The 26819-nt window shown below is 36.6% G+C and overlaps 1 protein-coding gene across 1 annotated transcript; it reads left to right on the forward strand.

Annotated features, from left to right (window-relative positions):
• Positions 1-1905: 1905 nt before the first annotated feature.
• Positions 1906-26713, forward strand: LOC123877101. Its single transcript, XM_045923608.1, has 14 exons — positions 1906-2238; positions 6525-6754; positions 7161-7343; positions 7876-8089; positions 8583-8794; positions 9298-9477; positions 11237-11387; positions 13026-13191; positions 22787-23093; positions 23251-23464; positions 24273-24484; positions 24812-24997; positions 25202-25493; positions 26318-26713. The coding sequence occupies exons 1-14, from the start codon at positions 2211-2213 to the stop codon at positions 26377-26379; spliced, it is 2637 nt and encodes an 878-aa protein (XP_045779564.1). The 5' UTR covers positions 1906-2210; the 3' UTR covers positions 26380-26713.
• Positions 26714-26819: the final 106 nt, after the last annotated feature.

Here is a 26819-nt window from a genome sequence, read left to right on the forward strand (position 1 = left end):
TAGGTCTTATAGCACAAGTAGGTAAAGGAATAAATCTGAAAACCGTGAATTTGTGGTTACATTATTTAAAAAAAATTAAAATTTGTTTCAATTTTCAAAGTAGCTAACTGTACCAAGTGGGGTAACCATATGAAAGGGCTTTACCTATACATTCCAAAACAGTATTTTATTTATTTTTTTGCTAGCTTTTTTTTTGATTTATCTTGCAAAATGTCGAAAAAAATACCCGAGTACGGAACCCTCGGTGCGCGTATCTGACTTGCACTTGACCGTTTTTTTTTGTTAGGGAGGCATGCTTTAAGAGTAGGTACATAATTGCGTCATATGTGTACAATACCTATACGGGTGACTACTTTGATGGCTTTGGAAAGTCCTCTAATTTTCAAGGAAAATTAATATATTTTTAGATTCGAATATTTTTAGAAATAGACTGATTACGGAGAAACCTATAGATATCAGCCGTCAATGAGGGATTGGTTATTCCCTCGTAATTCCCTGTGCTATACTTATATATATTGTGTTTGATCTTATTTTAGAAAAAATGCCAGACAAATTAGTCTTCTTTAGCTTTTTACTTGGATGGAATGTGGAAGTGAATTAAATACTTAGGTAAATAAAAAAATATAACAAAATATAGCATGCTGGAGACATATTACGTCCGTGCCACGTCTGATTTACTCCTATGTACCTAAACATGTGCCTAAACTACAGAAAGGAGCATTTCACATGTTTGCATGAGCAATTGACGAAGCCATTGGGACCCAAAAGTCTGGACGAATTAAACAGAAAAGAACCTCTTACATACGTAGCTTTCATAACCTACTACTTACTTAGGTTTTACCAACCTTGACGAGTAACTGAAAGGATTTTCGGAAAATCCCGCTGGTTAGGGAAATATGAGAAACGTTCAGTGAAGGAAAACAGCAGAATGCATCGTCAGGACCTCTGCATAATATAATATTCGTAATATTATCTTAGAAGATAGTCTGGCTGCAGCTTTATTAAAGTGAAACTGTAAACTGGACGATTTCTGTATACTGAATGAAATAGTTACTTAGGGTCCTTATATCTTGAGTCTGAGGATTGAGGAAGAATTATTATCGAAATAGAGCCCAAAACAGTATTTTTTAATTTTTGGTCTGTCTGTCCGTCTGTCTGTGCACGCTTCACGCTGAAACTACTGAACGGTCTTGAACATAACTTGGATAGTTTTATTTTGCAGATAGTTTTATTCCGTAAAAAATGGGGATCATAATAACTACAGATCCAATTGGGAATAATTTTGGATGCGTAACTTCATTAATCCATAAGTTGATCTATCTACTAATTACCCGTAAGTGCTTCGACTTGAAGTCGCTTACCCGACTTTGATCTAACTAGTAGCATATATCTACTCACTAGCTGATGCCCGCGACTTCGTTCGCGTGGATGTAGGTTTCTTAAAATTCCCGTGGGAACTCTTTGATTTTCCGGGATAAAAAGTAGCCTATGTGCTAATCCAGGGTATAATCTATCTCCATTCTAAATTTCAGCCCAATCCGTCCAGTACTTTTTGCGTGAAGGAGTAACAAACATACACACACACAAACACACACACATACAAACTTTCTCCTTTATAATATTAGTGTGATGCTACTAGGTAGGTCAGGTTTGAAATAACTACATCCTACTCTAGATCCTAGGAACTAATGAGTCAGGGTCCTAGGAACTAAACGTAGTTAGGTAGGTACCTAGTCCTATCTAAGTTTTAGATACCTGTGCCTCTATACTTTAGATTTTTAGATCGACCTCCCGACGCGTGAGATAGTGACGTTGTGGTTTTAGGTTCTCAGCTCTGTTACTACGTTGTATCAACGGCTATACTAGACCTTAGACTCTGTATATAAAGTTGATTTATAAAGCGCGATATCATTCTTATATGAACCGGTTGTTTAATTTGTAAAAACCTTCCTGTTAGTGTTGTGGTCATCAGTTCAGTAGTGATATTCACTGCGGCCAGTCTACACGCATTTATATAGGGAAAAACAATAATAACTGTCCTGCCATGTAATAAGTACAAAACACATATCTATACAAACATTGAACGTGCTAGTGGGTTATTACACTTTTTTTTTTCAATTTGAGTCGTTTGGATCCGACTGGACAGCCTTGAGGATTTAAGATTTTTTTTTATTTCATAGTTTTCCTTGTTCACTCAAACAAGTGCGAAGATGAGGTGGATTCTGTTGATATTTTTAGGTGAGTTTGTTTTTGTATGTACGATTAGATTTTAGCCTTTATTATTGGTGAGATAGCATTCAAAGTTGTAGGTAGGTATATAGCTACATATTTTTTAGCATTTTAATTAAATTAAGTAGGTAAGTACCTATGTAGTTTTAAATTGAACATCGCGGCCGGCAGTTACAACTTATTTAAAAGTAGACTTGCTCTTATAACATCATCATCATCTCAAAAAACCCATGGCCAGCGCACTACCGAGCACAGGTCTTCTTTCAGAATGAGAAGGGTTTTCCACATAGGGGAAAATCAATAAGACTGTAAAGCAGTAGGTATAGGTAATATCTAGATCTCGACTAAAAAAAAGAGGGTTCCGTACTCGAGTATTTTTCCAACATTTTGCACGATAAACCAAAAACTATTATACATAAAAACAAATAAAAATCTGTTTTAGGATGTACAGGTAAAGCCCTTTCATATGATACCCCACTTAGTATAGTTATCTCATTTTGAAAATTGAAACACATTAAAAAATTCTTTAAATGTCATAAAATCAATAAAATCACAAATTCGCAATTTTTCGATTTATTCCTGTGCTTGTGCTATAAGGCCTACCTACCAAATTTCATGATTCTAGGTCAAGGGGAAGTACCTACCCTATAGGTTTCTTGACAGACACGACGGACAGACATACAGACAGACAACAAAGTGATCCTATAAGAGTTTCGTTTTTCCTTTTGAGGTACGGAACCCTAAAAATGTGTAACTAATTTTACACCTGTTATAGTAAAGATTGTGGGGTGTTATGTGTGCAGCGTGTCTACCTACTTAGTATGGAGTAGGTACCTACTAAAATAAGTAGGTTTAGCCGGGAGACACTTTAGAAAGTCTAACACCAGATTGATTTACGTATGAGTGGACCTGGACTTTCCACTGGTAATAATAAATATTAGCATCTCAATACAACCATGGAATATAAAATAGCCAATTTAAAACCAGATGCTCTGGTACAAAACAAGTACCTACCTATCTAGATAATGATAATATGTCTGGTACGTTAAAATTATGTCGAAATGGTCGAAAGAGGGTGTTTCCCTATTCGTTGTAAAAAAAAATACATTAATTTACCTAATTTCGCATCAGAGGTAGGTATAATACGTATCACATTGGAATAAGAGTTCAGATTGATTTTAGCACTTGGGTACCTATCAATATTATCATAATAATAATTATCTTGTAGTGGGTCGCAAAAAGGTTAGTAATATAATGATAATAATTTAGTATATTTATAACGTTAATGACTTGGAAATTTCAAAATATAAATAACTTTTACCCACGACTTATTAAGGGACTTTTAAAAATCCCGCGTGAAATACATAATTAAAAATATCCCTCTATCGAATTTGTTTGTTTGTGCACGCTAATCTCAGAAACTACTGCAGAGATTATGCTAAATCTATGATGATAAAATCCAGCTGGGATCCATCCAATTAGGTTTACCTATATACGTATATAGGATGAAGACAACATGCTGTGGAATATCATCATCATTGATGTGGTTGTGGACGTCCACTGTTGGACATAAGCCTTCCCTAAAGAGCGCTACCACACCCGGTCATCAGCCTTTCTCATCCGGCCACTTTCCGCCAGCTAGCTCCATATCGTAGATTCATCGTGCTGGTGGGCGTCCCACACTATATTGCTTATACGCGGACTCCATTTTCCGGATTTTCGGGACTTTTCGGCTCTAACAGCCATCGCCTCTACGACAGGCCTGACCTGCACACTGCCACTTCAGCTTGCTGATGGTTTGGGCTTGGTCAGTGACCTTGGTTCTCTTGCGGATCTCCTCATTTCGAATCTTATATCCCTCAGGAATGCTGTGGAATATATTCTTGTCATATACTAAATCTTCAATATTCAATCAACTCTTCAAACCTGTGTAGCGGGTCGCTAATCGCTAGTATTATTTAAAATTAATTTGTCCGATTTAACTTCCGTGATGAGAGCTGTATTTTTATCGCATTAACTCCAACGTCTTACATAAATTAAAAAAATTCCACCCATCAATAAAATCAATATTTCCACCCATCAATAATTTGTAAGTTTTGTCTCTATTTCGTTTCCTCATCAGAATCACTACTAAGCATCTATTTATCAATGTTATCTATAAAAGCTATTAAAGTGCTATTAGGTAAGTAGTTGCCTACAATTCTGTGCAGGCATCAGAAAAATTAACACTACCATCATAAACCTAAGTAACCGGTTTTAAAATATCATCCACCACACAAATCTCAATCTCACGATTGGCTCTGGTTTTCCCCTTTATTTCAAATTGAGTTCTAAGATAGTTATTAAATAGTTTTTATTAATAATACAGGTAGGTACCTATTGTTCTTTTAATCCATACGTGCATACGTAGGTCAGTATTATATTACTTTAAAAAACCATGCAGTTAAACTGCATTGGCATACCAAATTACTGTAAAGCGCGCTCCATCTTAGGCTGCATCATCACTTGCTAGCAGGTCTGATTGCAGCCAAGCGCTAGTCTATATAATTTAAAAAAAAAAAAGCTAATTATAAGCGGGCGGGTCAAATAGACATTCATTGCATCATAAGGCAATGTACTTATTTAGCATGCATAAACGGCAATTTTGGCGTAATATAATGGCACATACGTTACGATCCTAGGCGCAACAGTTGAGCTGAACCGCGGCGTCTTTCTTGATAACAACTCAATGGGATATAAAGCCAAGCGCGCCCAAGCGCGGCTACTCTGTATTGTTTTTCAGCGAATGCGGCGAAGAGGGTTATGTGTATGTTAGTAGTTAGTACTATCAATGCCAATTTCAATGTTAGGTAGGTTGGTATATCAAAAAATATAAAGCTGAGATTATGTTTATCAGACATAATCGGCTCTACTCCACGCCATCTATTTACGCTGGCTCTGACTTGGACCAACACAAATCGCAAAGGCAGATGTACAAAAAGTACACTGAACTTCTGAAGTACGAACTACGAACATGTCATACAGTCAGGTCATGGAGCAGCACTCAGCAACCATGTGTGATGGAAGTAGCGCTCCTATGCGCGCTGCTCAGTTTGAACTCTTCATACCGTTCCTTATATTACACTTCCTAATTTCTGCCATCCCATTTCTTTGCGGGATAAAGTTCGAAACGAAGTGATTCGCCAAAGAACTAAAGTAAATGACTAGCTCTCGAGGCGTTGAAGTGGAAATGGCTGGTCGCGTGTGTTGTCATTGTGTTGGAGGACCGATGAACGTAGGAATCAAGGTTTTTGGAGACTACGTCTCAACAAATGGAACGTAGTGCGCCCCCAAGCAAGGTGGACTAAAGCTATCCGGAGGGTGGCTGGTAATCTATTAGACGCGAAAATCAGAAGATAGGCAGTGGGTGCATAGCTGAAGATTAATTTTTGCAATCGCGTGTTGTGCTTAAAGTCTTCAGTTCCTACGATTTAGTTAAATTCTACCAAGTGCATTCCATGTAAGATACAAATTGCAATTCCGCTTGGTTGCTAGTTTATCGTTTCCTGCATGATATAATTCTTGCGCCCATAAACTGCACTATCTTGTCCGTCCTTCACCTATTTATATTTACTATCAAACCATAAAGCGGTGTTATAAATCCTTAGTTACAATACAATGATGTTTAATAGCTGACCGGCCCTCGCTTTGGGGAATTGCTAAAAATCTCAAGTTTTTAGATTTTTAGCGCTTACTTGAATATAGTTCAGTTTTGGACTGTTTTGCGTAACTAATTTGGAGTTTGACTTGACTCTTTCTAAATTCAAGACCAAAAGGGCATATCCCCTTGCGTAATTGGTCCGATCAAAGCACTCTCATACCTGCTCACAGGATCGAATCGGCACCACATTTTTACACCTGATTCTCTTCAGAATACCGTGTATAAGTAGGTACATTTTACTTCTTGACAAGAGCCCTTGACTGCGCTACCACTAATGATAACAGTCGATATAGTCCAAGATGGAAGCGGATAAACCTGAAAGTTTTTTTAAATCCATTCTTCTGAACAGTTTCAACATAGTATGTATATTATAGAATACCTGTGCAAATATTAATATTAATTTACTATACATCGCTTGGCTGTATAGCTTTGCCGGTATCAAATTGGCTCGATATCCTTCGAAAGATTGTGGCAAAGATAAATTTTAACAAATTGCTTTCGAATCCTCAATGAGTGTCCTTCCTACTCAGAACTAGCAAGAAACTCGGCGGTTGCTCTTTCAAAAGTATACTAAAAATGAAGTTTCTTGTTTTAGTGCCAGCATCGATATGCAGTCCAAACGTCGCCATCTCACCAGAGTTATTAGTATCAGTGTTCGGTAACCCCAATAATGGGAGTAATCCGTTAGCGGCGGCACCTGTTCAGGCTAAGCCGATATCGCCAGAGGCCATTGCTTCCGCTGTGGCAGATTATTCCGAACTCGTAGAGCCTTCTTATATCCCGTCTGTTGCTGATTACGATAAATTTGATTGGACGCTCACAAAGGTAATTATAGAAATTTCTTAAAAATTAAGTAAGTTAAAAACCGTTTAAAATAAGATATTCATGAAGTGAAAATTTTTTGGAAGTTTGATAAATTCAAGAAAATGCAACACCAAAGGTTCTTGAACGATATTTTGGGGGCATTCTTCAGGTTTTCGCCCAACTACGGCTCTCTTCTCTCTACTACGGATCTCTTGTGACATTTAATTGATGAAAACCTTCATAGCTCCGCAAAGGTACAGGTCGGGATTTAACACCAGATCCCCCGAATAGGAGACCAAAGTTTCTTCTTTTTGATCATAATTCAAGCATATTCCTGATATTATTCCAAATCTATGTAAGAAAAACATGAACACAATGACTCTTTCAGTAAACTTTGAGTGTTATTTTTATTTTCCTTATTTTACAGCGTGTAGCATTTAGTTCGAAAGAGAACTTCCTACTGTCTCCACTAGGGCTCAAGCTGGCCCTTGCGATCCTCACAGAAGCGGCGACTGGAACCACGCAAACCGAGCTCTCATCTGTACTTGGCTTCGACGCGGACAGTAAAGTGGTCAGGAGAAAGTTCGAGATCATCTTGGATTCTTTACGAGTAAGTCTTCTTCTTTTCTTGTTTGGTGGCTTTTTGTAGTGCCAGACCAGCACAATGCACTTCGCCGGTGTCGAGTAGCTTGAGGGAGACACGTACGAGATTAGTCGGTAAAAATGTACCAATTTTCTGGGTGTTGTTCTATATTCGCTCGCTAGATTACTGGTTCTTCAAGTAAGTCTTACAGATTCAAATTGGTGACACTTGGGAGAGTAAAAATCTTATTTTGTCTTTTTCAATCCTGTTCAAATCGTTTAATCGATGTTGACGTTTGGTACAGAGATAGCTTACACTCCGGGAAAGACATGATTACTTTTGGTTCCAGAAAATCAAAGAGTTCCCATGGGATTATTTTAAACCTTAATCGACGCAGACTTGCGTTGATCTAAAATCTGTCTGTCTGTAGATATATCCTTCGAAAGAATGCGGGCATGTGAGTGGCTACCTATATGTCTTGGGGTTTCCATTGATGGTCTCCACTGTTGAAGACATATGAATTTACGTATATACTAAATGAAATTTATGATATTTTCAGACAAAATCGTCACACTATGTACTGAACTTAGCCAGCAGAATATACATCGGCGCGAATGTGGTACCGCTGCAGCATTTTGCATCCCTTTCCGAGAAATACTACAAGACTGAGATTAAAAACTTGGATTTCACCTATCCCGTGGGCGCTGCGTATTACATCAATGAATGGGTCAATAGCACGACTGGTGGAAAAATTTCCGATTTAGTTAACGCAGGTGTGTTATGACTTATGAGTGATGAATATAGCTACTAAGTAGTAACTACTTATTTTTAGTCATTTTTAAGGCCTGGATGTAGCCACAATACAAAGCGCAAAAGCAGAGCATGTGCTACAAATTCAAAACAGTCCCGTGACAATGAAGCACACATACAGACTAAATAGGTGGATCTGTTTATTTGAAATTTGGAGAAAATATTTCCTGAATATCCCTAGGGATGACGAAAGGACGAATATTGAGAAATACCAAAAGGATCTTCAAAAACGTAAATCCAGGCAAATCAGCAGCAGACCAATCAGATTATTGAAAGATGATGTAATAGTTTTTTCAGTTTGGGAGCCTGTCCAAAGCTCCATATTATAACGTTGTCTAGACGAAGTTTTACAATTTATTTTGTAGCCAAATAAGCTCCTTTCCCTTGGATTCTCACCGATAAGACGGGGCATTATAGATCAAAACGTTTGTTAAAATAGTTACACTTTAATTCCAGATGATGTATCGGGGGTGTCCGCTTTAGTATTAAACACGATATTCTTCAAAGGCACCTGGCAACGCCAGTTCAACCCTAACGTCACTAAGCCCGACGTGTTCTACACCACAGCTACTGAAAAGAAAGAAGCTCCCTTCATGCGTTTACGAGAGAAGTTCTTCTACGCTGAATCTAGCAAGTTTAATGCCAAAATCTTGAGGATGCCGTATTTGGTAAGTGCCTTCTTACAAATATGTAGTTATTCGGAGGATAGCCCAAACAGCGCAATATTTTTGATTGATAAGCCGAATAAGTAAATGTGTCAGAGAGAGAGAGAGAGTACCATACAAATATTGTCTGGTTTTGCAAAAGGGAGATCCCAATTTTAATTTTGAGATTTAAAAAACTAAAGTGTCCAACTCCCGCCAGGGACCATTTTGGGAATTTTAACAACAACAAGGTCTGGCTTGGTTGGAGACTTCAGCAGTGGTTAGGTTAGATAAAGCCATGTCGATTCTTGAGAAACTGATTGGGAAAATAGAACGACATATTCGTCCAAAATAGGCTGCTCACATCCTAAACTGCATCGTCAAAAATGAGATAGCAGTCATGAACAAATTCAACTAAGGAATTATAATTTCCAAAATCGACCTCAGTATAGGAACAAATAAGTCGAGAGGAGAGGGATATAAGGGAGATTCTTCAGGTTAGTTCATTTTAGTAATGCTTTTTTCAGGGCAACAAATTCGCCATGTACGTCATAATACCAAACTCTCTGACCGGCCTGCCAGATATCTTCAACGAGCTGACAGAACTGCGCAGCGAACTCTACTATCTTCAGGAGTACCTCGTAGATGTCACACTGCCGAAGTTCCAGTTTGAATACACTTCGATATTGGACGGAATCCTTCGCGAGGTAAGTTTTTAACTTTATAACATACGCACTCGTAATTTCTTGATTTTTTTAAATAATAAATAAGCGGGCGAACGAGCAGGAGGTTCACCTGATGTTAAGTGATTACCGCCGCCCATGAACATTTACAGCACCAAAGGCACCGTTTTGATGCGTTGCTGGCCTTTCAGGAATTTGTTGGTCCGCCTCTTTAATAACCCCACGTTGATGGTTTACAATTGCAAAACCGACGTAGGTACTCCATTCAGCAATGCAATGGCAAATTGAGAGCTTAATCAATTTGGGAAATAAATTGATAAATTGGCGTCAATCGATCTAAGCCTTGTGTTGAATGCAGATTGATGTATCTACACCAATATTCAGTACAGATAATGCGTTTAGCATGCGTTCTTTTTGCGTATTAGACGATACTATTGCATGTTGCAGTGATAGCCTAGTGGTTAAGACGTTCATCTCCTATTCGGCAGGTCAGAGGTTTGACCAGGACACATGCACCTCTAACTTTTTGGAGTTATGTGCACTTGATTTATCGGTGAAGGAAAACATCGTGAGGAAACCTCCATGCCTGAGACTTGTCCAAAAAGGGACTTGTCCAAAGGGGTGTAACGATCTGAGCCAGCGTGGCAGATTATGTCCTAAAGACTATGTCCTGTCTGCTGCAGTAAGTTTTGTTCGGTCTAACTATTATACTACTATCTGTTATTCACCCACAATTTTGAACAATAAATATGATAGATTCTTTAGATTTAAAGTTATATCAATCGCTTTCATATTGCGAACATGTGAACATCATTAGGAAGTGTGAATGCTGTAAATTACCTGCTTAGTAACTACCATTTTATAAGTTACATGTATTGTCTTGTTAAACAGTTTCGCTACGGTATATAGCGATGTAGATTGATTTATTTTCCCCTTTTGATTCAATGATGGAATAATTCTCGTAAATCTTCAAGTTTTCCTCCTCACGACATGTTCTGACGTCATAAGCAGCGTAAATGACAATTTGGGTATTTCCTCAATTTGTTTACGATTGATTGCGTTCTTATCAAAGACTTCTATGTACTTACTTAGGGACTACGTTAATGATTCACACATGTATGTTACGGTTTAAGGTCTTTATTTTTAATTCGTGGCATATTGACCACTTTGTTTAATGATAAGTTAAATGAGTAGGTATTCTATCATCTCCATTATACAAACTGAACTTTTAATAGGTGTCTTCCCGTGACAGAACGACTTTCCTTCAGTCGTATTATCGAAATATAGAGTTATAGAAAAAAAAGTTTTTGTTTTAAAATATTTAAAAAAATCATCAACAACTCGAAAACGTGAGAAACAATAGTAATTCAATAGATACAACGTCAATAGTAGGTGCACACGAGTAGATAATATGTAGGTAGGTACATCCACTCAAACCACGCTGCCGATAAAGTCAAAATATTTAGAGCAAAATAAGCTCTAGCGCGTAGTGATACGGCATAAGCTAGCCTGCACGCACGTGGTATTACTATTGGTTCGAGGTCTCTTTCGAGGTTCGTTTTTCTCGATTGTTGTAATTTTTTATTTTAATAATGTTAAATATATTAAATTGATTGTAATACTACGAGTATTACAAAATCATTTCGCGTCGGAAAAACGACCCTTAAAATTTCAGCGTGCACGATTAATAAAAGGATTCACGAACACCGTCAACGGGGATTAGGAGTAGGTACTTAGTACTTAGTAAGGAAAGACTTAAATTTGTACCTACATTTACTTTCAGTTGGGTATTCGGCAAGCGTTTGAGGACACGGCGTCCTTCCCAGGCATCTCTCGCGGCCAGGGATTGGATAACCGGGTGAAGATTTCCAGGGTTCTGCAGCGATCCGGCATAGAGGTCAACGAACTGGGCAGTGTCGCCTATTCTGCCACAGGTACTTAACCTATCTAATACATAAACTTCGTCCGACAAACCTAAGCCCGCCTATTTCTAGCAGTGGTATTAAGAGGGCTCTCTCCGTCACTCGTTTCCACTCGTTTCATACAATCGTAGTTCCAATTTTATTTGAATATTAAGCAACCAAAGTCCATGAAATTTTGCACATATATTCTAGAAACTAATATCTATGTCTGTGGTTTTCCAGATTTCTGTTAAAATATTCGGTTTCAAAGTTACGCGGTCTTAAAATTTTCATACAAATCTTTGAGCTCCTGTAATTTTAAAACTGCATATTTTTAGAAAAATCTAAAACACCACAGACACAGATATTAGTTTCTAGAATATGTCTGCAAAATTTCATGGACTTTGGCTGCTTAACATTCAAATGAAATTGGAACTACGATTGTATGAAACGAGTGGAAACGAGTGACGGAGAGAGCCCTGTTAAAGAATCTGTGTTTTGTTATTTTAGGACTGATTTTTCTTACGACAAATAACTGAGGAATGACAGTTATCCAGTAGTAGGCAGTTAAAACAAGTGTCTCCGTCTTAGTCCATACAATCGTAGTTCTACTCTCATTCTTCTCTCATTTGAATATTAAGAAACCAAAGTCTATGAAATTTTGCAGACATATTCTAGAAACTAATATGTACCGAGCTAATACTTAGAATGTACGAATCAAGACAGATAGGGATAACAACAATAATATACTTAGGTAATCGACGGGGGACCGTCAAGGTGCATTCTCTTAAGGGTAGAAATCTGTCTTTATTTGTTACCATATCTAACGATTGAAAACATCAGTCCAAAAAAATATAATAGGCGAATACTAAGCTAAGGTCCAGTTGCATGACGGGTGGTCAAAGTAACATTACGATTACTGTTAAACTTTATTAATCTCGTATGATTTAACTGTCAGTTCGCTGTAACAAGGTTGCATGGGCCGCGTAAAGTGCGCGTCATACGCATATTTTCAACGAGAAGCTAGGTCAAGTATCTACCTACCTCTTCTTCAAACCCACTTAGCTTTTGATGACGGTCATGATTCAGTCGTAACCATAACGTAGTATCTTTAACCGCCAATCATGCAACTGGGCCAAGTATGGCAGTAGAATCAAGGTGAAAAATTAAAAAAGTCAGTCAATAAAAATTTCTGTGTTCGGATTTCGGTCGTATATAAATAAGTTAGGTACCTACTTACCTATCAGTTAGCTTTAAAGTTTAAACTAACTCTAAAGTTTTTAACAACATTAAAATCAATTACCTAACGTGAAACTATTTGACTGCATGCATAACTTAAGTAGGTAGGTAGGTACGATCTACCTCTACCCTGTTTTATTAAGTTTCGAGTAAATAAACTTGTAGCCTACTAGCTCAGATAAAAACCCTTTAAGTACTCATAATACTCTAGATCAGATAAACCACCCTTAAGTTAGGGACAAATCTATCGGAATTTCTCGACCAGAAAAACCCGCGTAGAACTTTTCATTGAGGTTCTGTCCGCGTGGATAAGACAGTCACGTAACATTTCAAAATATCGCATTGGAGTGGAATTTCACGTGATTTTGCTGCGGAATTCAACTAGGTAGATTTATTTAAAATAAAATCTAATACTCATTTTTTCCTTTACAGAGATCGCCCTCGAGAACAAATTTGGCGAAGATTCAATGCCGAATGCTGAAGTAATAGCGAACAGACCCTTCCTCTTCTTCATACAAGACGAGGCCACTCGACAGCTGCTGTTCACTGGACGAGTGTCCGACCCCGCCATTATTGATGGAGCGTTCAAATTGCCATAGTATTCTTATAAACTTAAGATTTAAAAAATAAAAACTACCTAATTGCGATCTTTGCGCAGACGAGAGATAGTTCGAAGTGGTCTGTTGCCCATCTAAGCAGAGTGAAGCGGAAATGTTATATTAAACAATTATTGTTAGATGAAATGCTAATTTTTCACATATCTATCAATAACCCGATTGGTTTCCGCCCAACTAAGCTTTGGTGTCTATCAGGCCTTACGGACAAATGGTTTGCAGATAACTGTCTCTCGTCTGTCCATGCCCTAATGTGGATCATCAGTTAAAGCACAGCCTATTAATGAAATAATTATTTGAACAAAAAGCCACATAGATGAAATTAGAATTGTTCTTACTGTTTCGAGGCTACTTTAACCGATTTTTCTTAATGTGATCAAAGTAGGTACTGCACTCTACGAGTGCTTATGCACTCATCCGATCCAAATCAGTGAAAATACGGATATAAAAACTCGGGCGGATCTCGGATATTGCTTACATACTAATCCGATCTCTGATCCAAATCCAAGCTATTCAGTGGATATCTTTGACATATCTACGTCATACGTGCGATTTGAATCCGAGGCACATCCGAGATATTCTCACGGATGACGAAGAGAAGTCTGATGACGGATACCGGAGTTAGTGCGTAGGTAAGCTACCATACAAATAGTTCTATGAGTACTTCGGGACGTATTTTCACGGATTCGGATCGGATGCAGTGCGTAATCGCCCTACCTCGGTAAATTAGCTATTATTCCGCTAATGTTTACGTTATCATTTCATTTAATAAGACCACTGCCCTCTATCTTATTAAATAAGTACTTAATGTGTACTCATTGTGATTGAAGGATCAATGAAATAATTAATAGCACCATAATGACATTAAGCGCATTACGAGTATCCTATTGGGAACGTTATGACAACAAAAGATTACTCATTACTGTAAATATACGATAAAATAAAGACTTTTATCAAACTTATACAAGCATTTTTTCTTACAAGTCTACACAGATGGTCCGACCACTGGAAATGGCGGCCATCTATCTTAACAGAGCTCTCTCCGTCACTTACTCCATACAATCGTAGTTCCCATTTCATTTGAATATTAAGCAACCAAAGTCCATGAAATTTTGCAGACATAGTCTAGAAACTAATATCTGTGTCTGTGGTGTTTTAGATTTTTCTAAAAATATGTAGTTTTAAAATTACAGGGGCTCAAAGATTTGTATTTTTCTTTAAAAAAAGGCCCAACTTTGTGCTCGTTTTTCTAGACAACGAAGCAATTTAATGAAATTTGGAAAAACCACAGACCTAGAAAATTTAATGAATATTATGTAGTAAAAAAATTATCGTTATATATTTTATATTGTTATAATTATGTGGGAACTACGAAAACCAGAAATTACACCCAGAAATCTTGAAAATTTCGTGCTGTCTCGATTTGTGCAAGCGGGGTGGTGAAGTGCGGGGGACGACACGTGAAACTGACAGAAACTGACAGTCTAAACACACGGGCCACATTTAGACTGCACCCAACTCCAAACTTGTCGATAGGTCTAACTAAATACACTGGTACATTTCAACTTGCGTTAGACGTATGCGTTACCTACTCAGACGTTGCCTGTAGATAAAAATATGTCTCATGTTTGCTGGCAATAGCGCATGCATCAAACCCTGCAAGTTGCAACTCTCTTGCAACCTATTCCTCACGCAATACGCACAGCTTTAATATTATAATTTTTGACAATGTATACTATATGTAATGCCATATCACAGGTCACTCTCTGATTTATTGCTAACAATTTACTTCCAAATGCAAAGAAATCTAAGTGTGTTGAATTCACACTGCCCAATACCAGGACCTTAAATGACATAAATTCATTGATAAATAATCATATGTTGAAAATAAAGGAGAACCCCGTGTTTCTCGGTATAATGTTAGATGCAAAGCTTCTATGGAACACCCACATATCAACACTTGATGGTAAACTCAGCTCTGCTGCTTACACTGTTAGAAAAATTCGACAGGTACTGACGTGGAATCATGGATCACCAGGATTTAGGAATGCAATTTCTTACAGCATCAGGGTTGAGGTCAACGACAAAGTGTTTACTTGGTATAGATACCTTCAATATCAATTAATAATCGACACTTTTTAAATCCCATTAGCTTTAGTAGTCAGGTCCCCTGCAACATCAGGGTTGAGGAGTTGGAATCCAAATTTTTTATTGAACAATGTCGCAAACTTTCTTTATCGATTAAAAAAACTACCCAAAATTACGCAGTTAGGTTACCTGCCAAATTTCATGGTTTTGAGTCAACGGGAAGTACCCTAGAGGTTTTCTTGACACACACGACAGACAGAGAGATAGACAACAAAGTGATCCTATAAGAGTTCCGTTTTTCATTTTGAGGTACGAAACCCTAGAAAACGTAGGATCGGCATTCCGAACCAGTGGTAAATTTTTCTGACCATCCAAAAACACTTTGAAGTTTACCTAAAAGTTTACAGGAATAAAAATTTATCATTGTATTCCATTCCATTTCATTCTATTCCATTCTGTTCAAAGATAAATAGATAATAAAAATATTTGTCACCGAAACAATAATTTACGATACATCAACCAATATCAATTTAACTGATGACAATCTGACTATTACCAAAGTGAACGACTACTATAATATCTATTATATACGACTAACATAATATGTATTATAAATTGTGTGCCGTTTGCATTCTCACTAGGTTCTCATTAAGTTTGTTTTATTTGGTTAAACTTTCTGGCATTTATATTGTTATGACGTTTAGTTGGCAAATAGACTCTTTATTGGCTGAAACTCTAAAATTCAGCCAATCACAACAAAGAAAATATTGTAATAATGATTGATGCAGCTTTCTGTAATTGAAAACAAAATATTTGACATTAACTTGAATGTGACAGTGTTTTCCGAATAGGGTTGCCAGAGGCCCCGTATTTTACTGGTTACCCCGTATTTCAGGATACAGAAACCTGTAATTATGAATATAAAATACGGGGCAAATAAAACTAAATATTTTTAGGGTTCCGTAACTCAAAAGCAAAAAAGAACTCTTATAGGATCACTTCGTTGTCTGTCAGTCTGTCAGTCTTTCCGTCTGTCCGTCTGTCCATTTGTCCTTCTATCCGTCTGTCATGTGTTCATGAACAAATATTAGTATTTTCAATTTTCAAAGTAAGATAACTACATATATCAAGTGGGTTATCATATGAAAGGGCTTTACCTGTTCATTCTAAGACAGATTTTTATTTATTTTTATGCATATTTTTTTAATGCATAACAGTTTTTGATTTCTCGAGTAAAATGTCGGAAAAAATACCCGAATACGGAACCCTCGGTGCGTGGGTCTGACTCGCACTTGGCCGGTTTTTTACAAATTCAGCAGGAGCTGGCTGGCGAAATCCAACACTGACGTTATGTCCAGTAGAAAGAATATTTTCCTTTTGCGGCAATGCGTAGCCGAAACCCACTCGATATTGATCATGGTCGAAGCCAAGGCGGCGGGGCTTGGTTTGAGGATGTAAGCCTTTTTTTATACAAGTTAGCCCGTGACTTTAATCTTTTCTAATGGTAAGTGATGATGCAGTCTAATTTCTTGGCCGTTAGGGCCATACTAACCATATAACTAGCCATGACCGAAGCCTCCCACCAGACCAGAAATTTCGAAATGGCGACTGCGCCTGGGAAGCCGTCAAAAACCTAAGCCTAAAATAATACTTACACTATTTCTTGCATTTGCTTGCCAATTTTTTTTTGGAAATTTATCAAACATTTCGCGCTCACTTCACTCGCGCTTTGAATTTCTATTACTTGGTGTAAACCCCGCAATTTCGTTTGCATGAATTTAGATTTTTAAAAATTCCGTGGGGGATTTTCCGGGCTAAAAAGCCGCCTAAAAAAATGTCTTGGATGCAAGTTACCTCTGAATAGTAAGTACCAAAATTTTGGTAAAGAAGATGGGCCGTGAAAGGGTAACAAATAGATAGGCAAATAGATATACTGTCGTATTCGTAATATTAGTATGGATAGGAAGCTTTAAAAATAAAATCTTGCTATGGCTACACTCGTTTCCCTTTCACTTTAATTTTTTCTGTATTGAACCAAAAACACTTACGCTCACTGCGCTCGCGCTTTTTTATTGTTGTATTTTATCTCACTGTCAAATTGAAAGGCGAAATTCCACTAACCAGGTAATTAGCCCATAAAGTTGAGCGAATGTTTTTTTCCTCATGACAGGATTCAGTTCCGGCCCTAATAAAACCTCTCCCGCAATCGATTCCTGGCTACGGCCATAGTATTGATACTGTGAAGGTGGAATTACAAATTAAATGTAATTTTAAGTTGAAATGAGAAGATTTTATGCATGAAATGTATAACATTTTGCTTTACAACACTAAGAGTTTTTAAAAGCTATTTAAATAAATAAATCTTTTATTTAAAACCACATTGCAAACACAGTTCACCAATCAAGATACGGCAACATACAGAGAAAAAATACAAAACTTATAAATAAACTGAAATATCTAAATAGGCTTTCCATGCATTTCAGAGAGAACCACCGCCTATATATATATTCTTCAAATACTTCAAAATTTCAAATTTCTTCAAATCTAAACCCCGTATTTTTGATGGTGGTAGCCTGTAAATCAAAAAGAGCCAGGTGGCAACCCTACTTCGACCTAGACAGAATGAAAAATTGTTTTCATTACTCGGTATGCCTACTGCCATAGTGTGACAGAAAGTGTGACGGTAGTTGTGACCTCTGATTGGCCGACTCTCTTTCACTATTTGCTAAAATTGATGATTGCAACAACAATTTTTTCTTTTTTGTAATCGAAAACAGAACACGGACGTCAAACAGGTTGACTAATTGCAATCATTTCTGACCGGCTAACATTGTTCCGCTAGTGGCTCAAACTCACTGTCGCAGCAAAAACATGGTAAATTCAGCCAATCACAGCAATTTGAAATTTGGTTATCACAAATGTACCGATCTAGGAACCGAGAATGCACGAACCAGGGCAGATAGAGATGAGAACAATAATATCATACGTAGGAAATCGACGGGGGATCGTTGGCAAGGATAGCCTTAACCCTAATGTTCGACGTGACTAGTAGCTGTCATTCTAGTTTTCAACAAAACGGCACGTAGCACATAAAATCGTTCTGTATGTCTGTCGTGTCAGATTGCGGTCCCATAGAAATTGTGTGTGAGGGAAAATAGTTCATATGGATTAAATTTTTTTTGAAACTCCAAAATTTTCGGCTCCAAAAGTATCCTATAATGTCCTCTTCCGGGATGCAAGCTATCTCTGTACCCGTCAAAATCTGTTGAACAGATTGGTCGTGAAAAGCTAGCAGACAGACAGACAGGCACACTTTCGCATCTTCTTATATAAATAACCATTATCCTCCTTTATGAAGGACAGTTTGAAGCCTTATTTATTATGAGTAGGAGTTGTTCTCTTTGTCTATTAATTTGTTTACTTTGGATCTTTACTAAAGCGCCATTACATTGGAAACGATTCGAAGTACAGTACCTATCTAAATAGTGATTTTGAACTCTTCATTTAATGTAGGCCTAGCTACGTATCCATCCAAAAATGCGTCGAACTTCATAGTCCGTTTTTATAGGTATGAGTAAACCGGTTAGGTACGAGACAATTTATAACAATTTACCTCAATAAGTACAAAGTATTCGTTCTTCATCGTTCCTCGTTCTTTTCACACGGATCACATTTGTTTACGTTCATTCATTATTTAGTTAATTAAGCATTGATGTAAAAACGAGTTGGCGACCGCACGTGAGACAAGTAATTTATATAATTTTGGCAGTGTTCGCTAAAAGTTCACGTCCTCGCGATTATGTATTTGTGGTTCGGTGAGTCTTATTTGTTTTGTTATAGCGTTAGTTATTAGTTTTCCAAGGTAAGGGGAACTTAAATATTAGGTACTTGTTATGCATATAATAAAATCTACATAAAGTTGATTTTCGAAGCACTTTGGTTTGATTGATGTCTAAGTTTTTATATAACAGTAATTTTTATCAAGCGACTTTAAGTTTATTCTTGTAAAAACTCTTTTCAATTGTAGAATATATGAATATAAAAAAAATTGTATCGTAACAAAAAAAAAGCGTTTATATTTTACTAGCTTGGTATGTAATTGCATATATTAAGATGTTTGCCATATTAGTTTTCCAAAATTTTCCATTAGGGGCCCAACTACAGCACTCTTTTCAATGTTTTGGTAGGTAGGTAGGGTACCTAAGTACCTTCTCACTATTTCTAGAAACTCAATACTTTATAACAATCACAGAACCATAAAGTACAAGTTTAGTCAAAATCGATTTACCTACCAGTTCCTTGGAAATTAGGAAAATATATTTTCGCATGAACCTACCTATACATACTTATAGAATGAGTCTATCAACTTACGGATCTTTATTTAAAAGCCTTATTTTTTTATCTGATATAACGTGAATGAAGATATAATATTATATTATAGGTAAGTACATAAAATTGTGTATTACTACAATAGAGAGAATACTGTGAGAGTTTTCTCAAAAGCGGTCTAAGTAACTTCCCAAGGATTTTATATTTCTTGGGAAATGGGAACACATTTTTATCGCATAATAATTCTATCTGCTTTACTAATATAGAATGAAATGCTTATAAATCTCAGGATAGAATCCATATTTTTTGACCGACTTTCAAAAAGGAGAAGGTTCACAGTTCAGTATGTTTTGCATTTTTTTTCAAAATCTTAGACAGCGTTAGTGAATATATGTAGGTATATGTATATCTACCTAAGTAGATAAACATTAGCAATGGTCGTGACCTTTGCAGTCCAAATCGAATAGGTGAGGTTGTTTTAAATTACCTAATACCGGTCCGTTGTCAGTTACGCATATTATAATAATATTATATTGCATATTAATATTTTGCTAAATGCATAATAATATGCACCTAACTACTATGATTATTATCTTACAAATCTTTCCTAGGATTGCCTAGGTCGGCGCACCTACAAAACACCTAGTGTTTAAATTTTTAATTCTTGCCTAATTTTATTTTGTGTATCTACGTTATTTTGTGTTTGGGTACAGTATGTTGCAAAATAGCAACCGCCGAGTTTCTTGTGGGTTTCATAAGGGCACTCCAATCCAAAGCAGCGCAGTAGTTTCCAAAGCACTTTTGCTCAAGTAATAGGTACGAGTACCTAGATAGGAAAACTCTATCATGATATTCAATATTATTATAGGAACCTACTTGTATAATAGTTCTAGGGTTCGCACTCATAGGTACCTCAAAAGGAAAAACGCAACCCTTATAGGATCACTTTGGTGTCTGTCTGTCTATCTGTCTGCCCGTCTGTCCGTCTGTCGTGTCTGTCAAGAAAACCTTTAGACTACTTCCCGTTGAAATAGAATCATGAAATTTGGCAGGTAGATAGGTCTTATAGCACAAATAATGGAAAAAATTCGAAAACCGAGAATTTGTGGTTACTACATCACAAAAAATAAATTAAAATATGTTTCAATTTTCAATGTAAAATAACTATACCAAGTGGGCTATCATATAAAAGAGCTTTACCTGCACGTTCTAAAACACATTTTTATTTATTTTCATGCATCATAGTTTTTGATTTATCGCGCAAAATGTCGGAAAAAATACGCGTTCACGGAACCCTCGGTGCGCGATTCTGACTCGCACTTGGTCGGTTTTTTACAGAACATTGATGTTTACAGCACTGTGTGGAAAATATCCAGTCAAGTAAAAAACTTGTTACTTATTAAAAAAAAAATATAACTGGTGTGGGCAGAAAATTAATTTAATATGAAGCCTCGAGCCTGGGCAATACCCCTAATAGAGACAAATAAAATAATATAACAGTTTTGAATAACAGACATGATCCCACTTTTTTTAGAACTGGCAAACTGGTTGCAACTTTGGTAGGTAGGTAACTAACAGGAAATTTTTTCAACTGACCCCGCGAAGTCGATCTGAAACCTACTGCTTTAGAATTTCTAGGTCCTATTAATACTTAGCATTCTAGGTACACTAAATACATAAATGCTCAAAATAGAGACCGAAAGACTGTTTGTTCGTTTCTCTTTCACGTCTCAAGTGTTGAATCAATGTCGACAAAAGACACAAATCTCAGTCATTTTCTGGAGAACGATATAACCTTTTAATAACATACACATACCTATTTTTCTTTCCGGAAAAACAGATAGTGTTTGCGGATTAAAAAGAAGCGCTTTTCGCCCCTCTTGCGACCTAATTGCTATTTTTAGGGTTCTAGAGCAAAATGATAAAACAAAAGCCTTATGATGCAACCAAGAGATTACGTTATATACTGACAGACGGTACATTAACTTAACCAATAATTCGGTGAACGAGTCTGACTCGCACTTTTCAAGTCGATTTGAAAAGGCATAAAACCACTTTAACTTATAAGTATCTAACATGATAAAGCTAATTGCGGGGACTGGCGGCTGGCCGTATTAGCACGCTAAACAGTCAGACTGATTCTTTGTGCAAAAGTTGTGCCTGGATGAGGCAATAACCGTGGTGTCTTTCATGCTTACATGAAGTGTAAACGTTCTTGACTTTTGTATAAAATCCTCATCATCAACCCAGATTGAGAAGAGCTTAGGCCATAGTCTACCACGCTGCTGGCCGAGTGCGGATTGGCAGATTTTACACACCTTTGAGAACATTATATGGAGAACTCTCAGCTATGCAGGTTTCCTCGTGATGTTTTCCTTCACCATTAAAGCATGTGATAGGTACCTAATTTTGCTTAAAACCCACATAGTCTAAAAAGCTACAGAGTAGTATAAAGCGCACGATCAATTTTTTTTTTAATGTTTGTTAGCCGTAACGTCAACTAATTCAAGGGTAATTTAACATAAATAATAATCTTTCGTGAGATCTTTTTTTCCCCCTAACTACAATCTTTGTTGTAGTTAATTTATTAATAACAGTCTCGGTGTTGCTTATACGTTTTTACTTATTACTGACTATAGTTACGAATAACATTTTTAATTGCCTGTGATTTGTGATAAATAGTATATTTATTCTAGTTAAGTATAAGTTGAACTTAAGAGGGCTCTCTCCGTCACTCGTTTCATACAATCGTAGTTCCAATTTCATTTGAATATTAAGCAACCAAAGTCCATGAAATTTTGCAGACATATTCTAGAAACTAATATCTATGTCTGTCGTTTTCCAGATTTCTGTTAAAATATTCGGTTTCAAAGTTACGCGGTCTTAAAAATTTTCATACAAATCTTTGAGCCCTTGTAATTTTAAAATTACATATTTTTAGAAAAATCTAAAACACCACAGACACAGATATTAGTTTCTAGAATATGTCTGCAAAATTTCATGGACTTTTGTATGAAATGAGTGACGGAGAGAGCCCTGTTAATGATTGAAAAGAAAAAAGGTTAAATCCACCTAAATATGGAAATGTTTTATCCGCCTTTTACTAAGTTTAGATGGTGTAGTCGGCAGGATTCAATATAGTTTTTGTAAATAATATGACAGTTTCATTAAACCTACTTTTTACATTGTTTTAGCAATCGTCGCATTATGTATACAGAGCATCACAAATAATGTGGTTCCTCAAGAGATATCGCGTCTCAACTTCTTCGACACAGATCTCCTTCGATATGCGGCGCAAGACAAAAAAGGCAATATCATGGTGTCACCAGCCAGTATTAAATCGACTTTGGCGATGATTTTGGAAGCAGCCAGTGGTAATACAGAAGCTGAAATCAGGAGCGCTTTGAGACTATCGCCTTATAAAGATGAACTGAGGGAACAGCTGAACTTGTATCTCGCTTCGCTTAATGTAAGTTTTTATTAGAGCTGAATATAATTTTTGTCTGAAAGAAGGCTTTGTGAGTGAATTAGGACTTTTCTTTTTATAATACGAGAAGATAATACTAATAAATATCGGCTTCAATGAAACTGTAGGCGTATTTCAGAAAAACTCTTTTTCCTTTCAGACAAATTCACCGGGAGTCAAGTTACAGAACTCGAATTCAGTATTCGTCTCCAAAAGACTTAAGCTAAGAAAGGAGTTCGAACAAATAATTCGAAACGTCTACTTCGCTGATGTGTGCCCAGTGGACTTTACCGACAGCTTGACAGCTGCTGATACTGTCAATAAGTGGGTCAGCCAACATACCAAAGGACTTATACCGAGCATTGTCGAATCTAGTAAGTGTCCTTTAGGTTAACACAAACAAACAAACAAAAGAGCCAAGGGGAGATTATTTTGGGTATGCAGCTCTTTGGAGCCAACCTGACAACAATTAATATGAAACTATAGGTTTCTAGGACTTGGGCCCGTTTGGAACCCTCAATTTGAATTCGGAACTTAGTTCAAATGAAAGTTTTTATATTTAACTAGCGACCCGCCCCGGCTTCGCACGGGTGGACACTACCACGAAAAATCCTATCTATTTTCCGGGATAAAATATAGCCTATACGGATTCGGAAGAAATCCTCTAAGTAATGGTAAAAGAAATTTTGAAATCGGTCCAGTAGTTTTTGGGCCTATTCAATACAAACATACAAAAATACAAAAATACAAAGGTTTCCTCTTTATAATATTAGTATAGATTTATCCATACTAATATTATAAATGCGAAAGTGTCTGTCTGTCTGTCTTACATTACTAGTCTTATATAGTTTAAGAAGCTCAAATCCACAACAGATTATTATTATTATAATGAAAACTGGAATACGCATATTATTTACTTTGCGTCATACATAACTTACAACTATTCACTTGGTAATACCGGACTGTAGTTTAATTGATAAATTATTCAGAAAAATGTGGACCTATGTAAATCTTTTCGAGTTAAAACAATACTTAGTTGTTAACTTACCTATGCATTACAAGTTTCTTCTAAGTTTTTTCTTTAGTTTTTACTTCTAATTTTTATTTTTATTAGTTTTTTAATCTAAATGGCTACCTACTGCAAAAGTTTGAAAATGAATCGGATTTCTTTTATTTTTTCAGCGGACATCAACCCCATTTCGGATGCTTTGATCTCAAACGCTCTTTACTTCAAAGGTCATTGGAGGCATGCTTTTAATCCTAGGTACACGAGGCCTGGTTGCTTCCATGTCGACAATACCTGTCAAAATGCGGTCATGATGGAATTGCATGAGGATATGAACTACGGTTTTGTGGACAACCTGAGGGCACATGCTATTGAATTACCGTATGAGGTTGGTATATTTAAAAGTATATTTAAAGTATACATATAATATTCAGAACACTAGGTACTATATCTTTTAGTTTTGCATGAAACAGAATTTTCAAATTTTGGCCCTTTATTTAACTGACCTATAGAACCTTTTAACGTTGTGTTTAGAAAGTTTGCAAAAGATTGCAGTTTTAAAGCGAAAATCACTAAAATGTTATCCTTGTTTTTTTTTTAATGCTAAAAACTTAAGAAAAGCAACAAAGTATAAGTAAATCAATATTTTTTTTTAGTATCTATTTTATATATTTCGTCCTGGGTCTTGTTAAAAATTCCTAATTTATAATTTCAGGGTGGACGTTACTCAATGGTTCTGTTAGTTCCACTAGACAGAGGAGACTTAAACACCTTAATCCGAGACCTACCTTACATGAGTCTCCCACAAATATCCGAACTAATGGAATCGACCAATGTTCGTCTTTTCATGCCTAAATTCACGGTTGACTACAGTGACAGTGTGGTTGGACCTTTGCGCAATGTAAGTTATCCTTGTCCTTTTCTCCCTTTTTAGGTTTCCGTACCTAAAAATAATAATCGGAAAAATAAAAATACCTAATAGGAAAAACGGAACCCTTATAGGATCACTTTACTGTCTGTCTGTCTGCCTGTCCGTCAGTCGTGTCTGTCAAGAAAACTAATATGGTTCCTAGAAATAACATTGCAAGTTTTTTTCTCATCACAGATGGGGATCAGCACATTATTCACGAAGAACGCCACTCTTCCTGGCATGTTCGAGAGTGGAGCTCCCCAAGTGAATGACATTCTCCACAAAGTATACATGTCTGTGGATGAAACAGGGACGGTTGCAGCTGCAGCGACCTCCGCTATGGTTATACCTCTGATAGAAGACGGAGTTCAACTTAAAGTGGACAGACCTTTTCTGTTCTTCATCAGAGATAATGAGTTAGGGGTAATACTCTTTGAGGGAAAGATTGAAGAGCCCTTGGTTATTGTAGAAGATAAGGTTTTAGCTGGTAAGTTCAGTTTTAATTAATAATATTATGTAATTTGTAATTTGACATAGCGCGGCCCATCAATTGAGGAAAACAACAGAACAATCAAATCGCTTCCCTCAATGATATAAAGCGAAAATGTCTTTGTTGGTTTATGGTTTGTCCTTCAATCACGTCGCAACAGAGCAATGAATCCATGTAATTTTTACTTGGGTGTATGGTACGGGCATACTATTTATCCTGGAGAATCAACTTTAGAATCACTGAACTTCTGGGTCTGTATTATGTCTGTTTCCAGGATGTTAGCTATCTCTCTTTCAAAATCAGAAAGCATGCAAGCTGCATCTGCAAAAAAAAGCAGCTGGGTTGTGAAACATACAGAAACCCTTTCGCAAATCCTTCTTACTAATATTATAAATGCGAAAGTGTGTCTGTCTGTCTGTCTGTTTGCTACCTTTTCACGGCCCAATTGGTTAACCGATTCGAAATTTGGTACAGAGTTAGCTTATATCCCGGGGACGGACATAGGCTACTTTTTATTCCGGAAAATCAAGGAGCTCCCACGAGATTCCTAAAGATCCATCCGCTTGATCGATTTGTATGAAAGGTACCGAGGTAGCTTGCGTCTATGTAATTATCTATGTAATAAAACTTTTTATCCCGGAAAATCAAAGAGTTCCCACGGGATCTTTGAAGGCCAAATTCCACGCGGACGAGTTTGTAATGTTAGTATGGACGGAAGTGTGAATTTATGTAATGACAAGTTTCTGGAGAAAAAACAATATAAAAAGTTCTATGTACATATTCGTAGCTTTCGTAGTTTCAAAATTGTATGTTTTTTTCAGATCCACCAAGAAAGTTCAGCCAACCGATACACCCTCAAACTCAGCGGTATTGGTATAGCTAATTATTGTCAATGTATATTTTGTTAGAACAGATGAACATTATCTATTTAATAAACTGAAGGATGAAAACCATTTTGTAGATTGTGTTTTTATAGTTATTTTTCAATTTCTTTGTAAATCTATTCACTTTTAACGAGTTACCAGAAATATATAGGTATTTAGATGAGGTATTATTCTGGCTTATTGTGGACTGCCATTGACGATTTTTTTTTCGTTCCGTTTAAGTTCTTTTTTTTTTGTTTTACTTTTTAAAAAGTGCAGAACAAGCTCTTGACTTTTGAATGGTTTATTTACTGCCATTTTTACGTGAAATAAAGATTGTGTTTGTTATACCTACTTACCGTATTTTTATTAAGTTTTTATGAAGTATGGGAAGATGTGGCTATATCAACTTATCCTCTTCATCTATACACATCTATACTAATAAATAAAATTGAGTGTT

The sequence above is a fragment of the Maniola jurtina genome, chromosome 22 (genome assembly GCF_905333055.1).
Source record: "Maniola jurtina chromosome 22, ilManJurt1.1, whole genome shotgun sequence".
NCBI classification, from domain to species: Eukaryota; Metazoa; Arthropoda; class Insecta; order Lepidoptera; family Nymphalidae; genus Maniola; species Maniola jurtina.

What these genes read in the sequence shown, in the direction of transcription:
- LOC123877101 (XM_045923608.1), top strand. Translation starts at nt 2,211, where the DNA reads ATGAGGTGGATTCTGTTGATATTTTTAG. An exon ending in TCATCTTGGATTCTTTACGA is followed by an intron (nt 7,344 to 7,875) that starts GTAAGTCTTCTT and finishes TGATATTTTCAG; the next exon opens with ACAAAATCGTCACACTATGT. An exon ending in TGGACGGAATCCTTCGCGAG is followed by an intron (nt 9,478 to 11,236) that starts GTAAGTTTTTAA and finishes ATTTACTTTCAG; the next exon opens with TTGGGTATTCGGCAAGCGTT.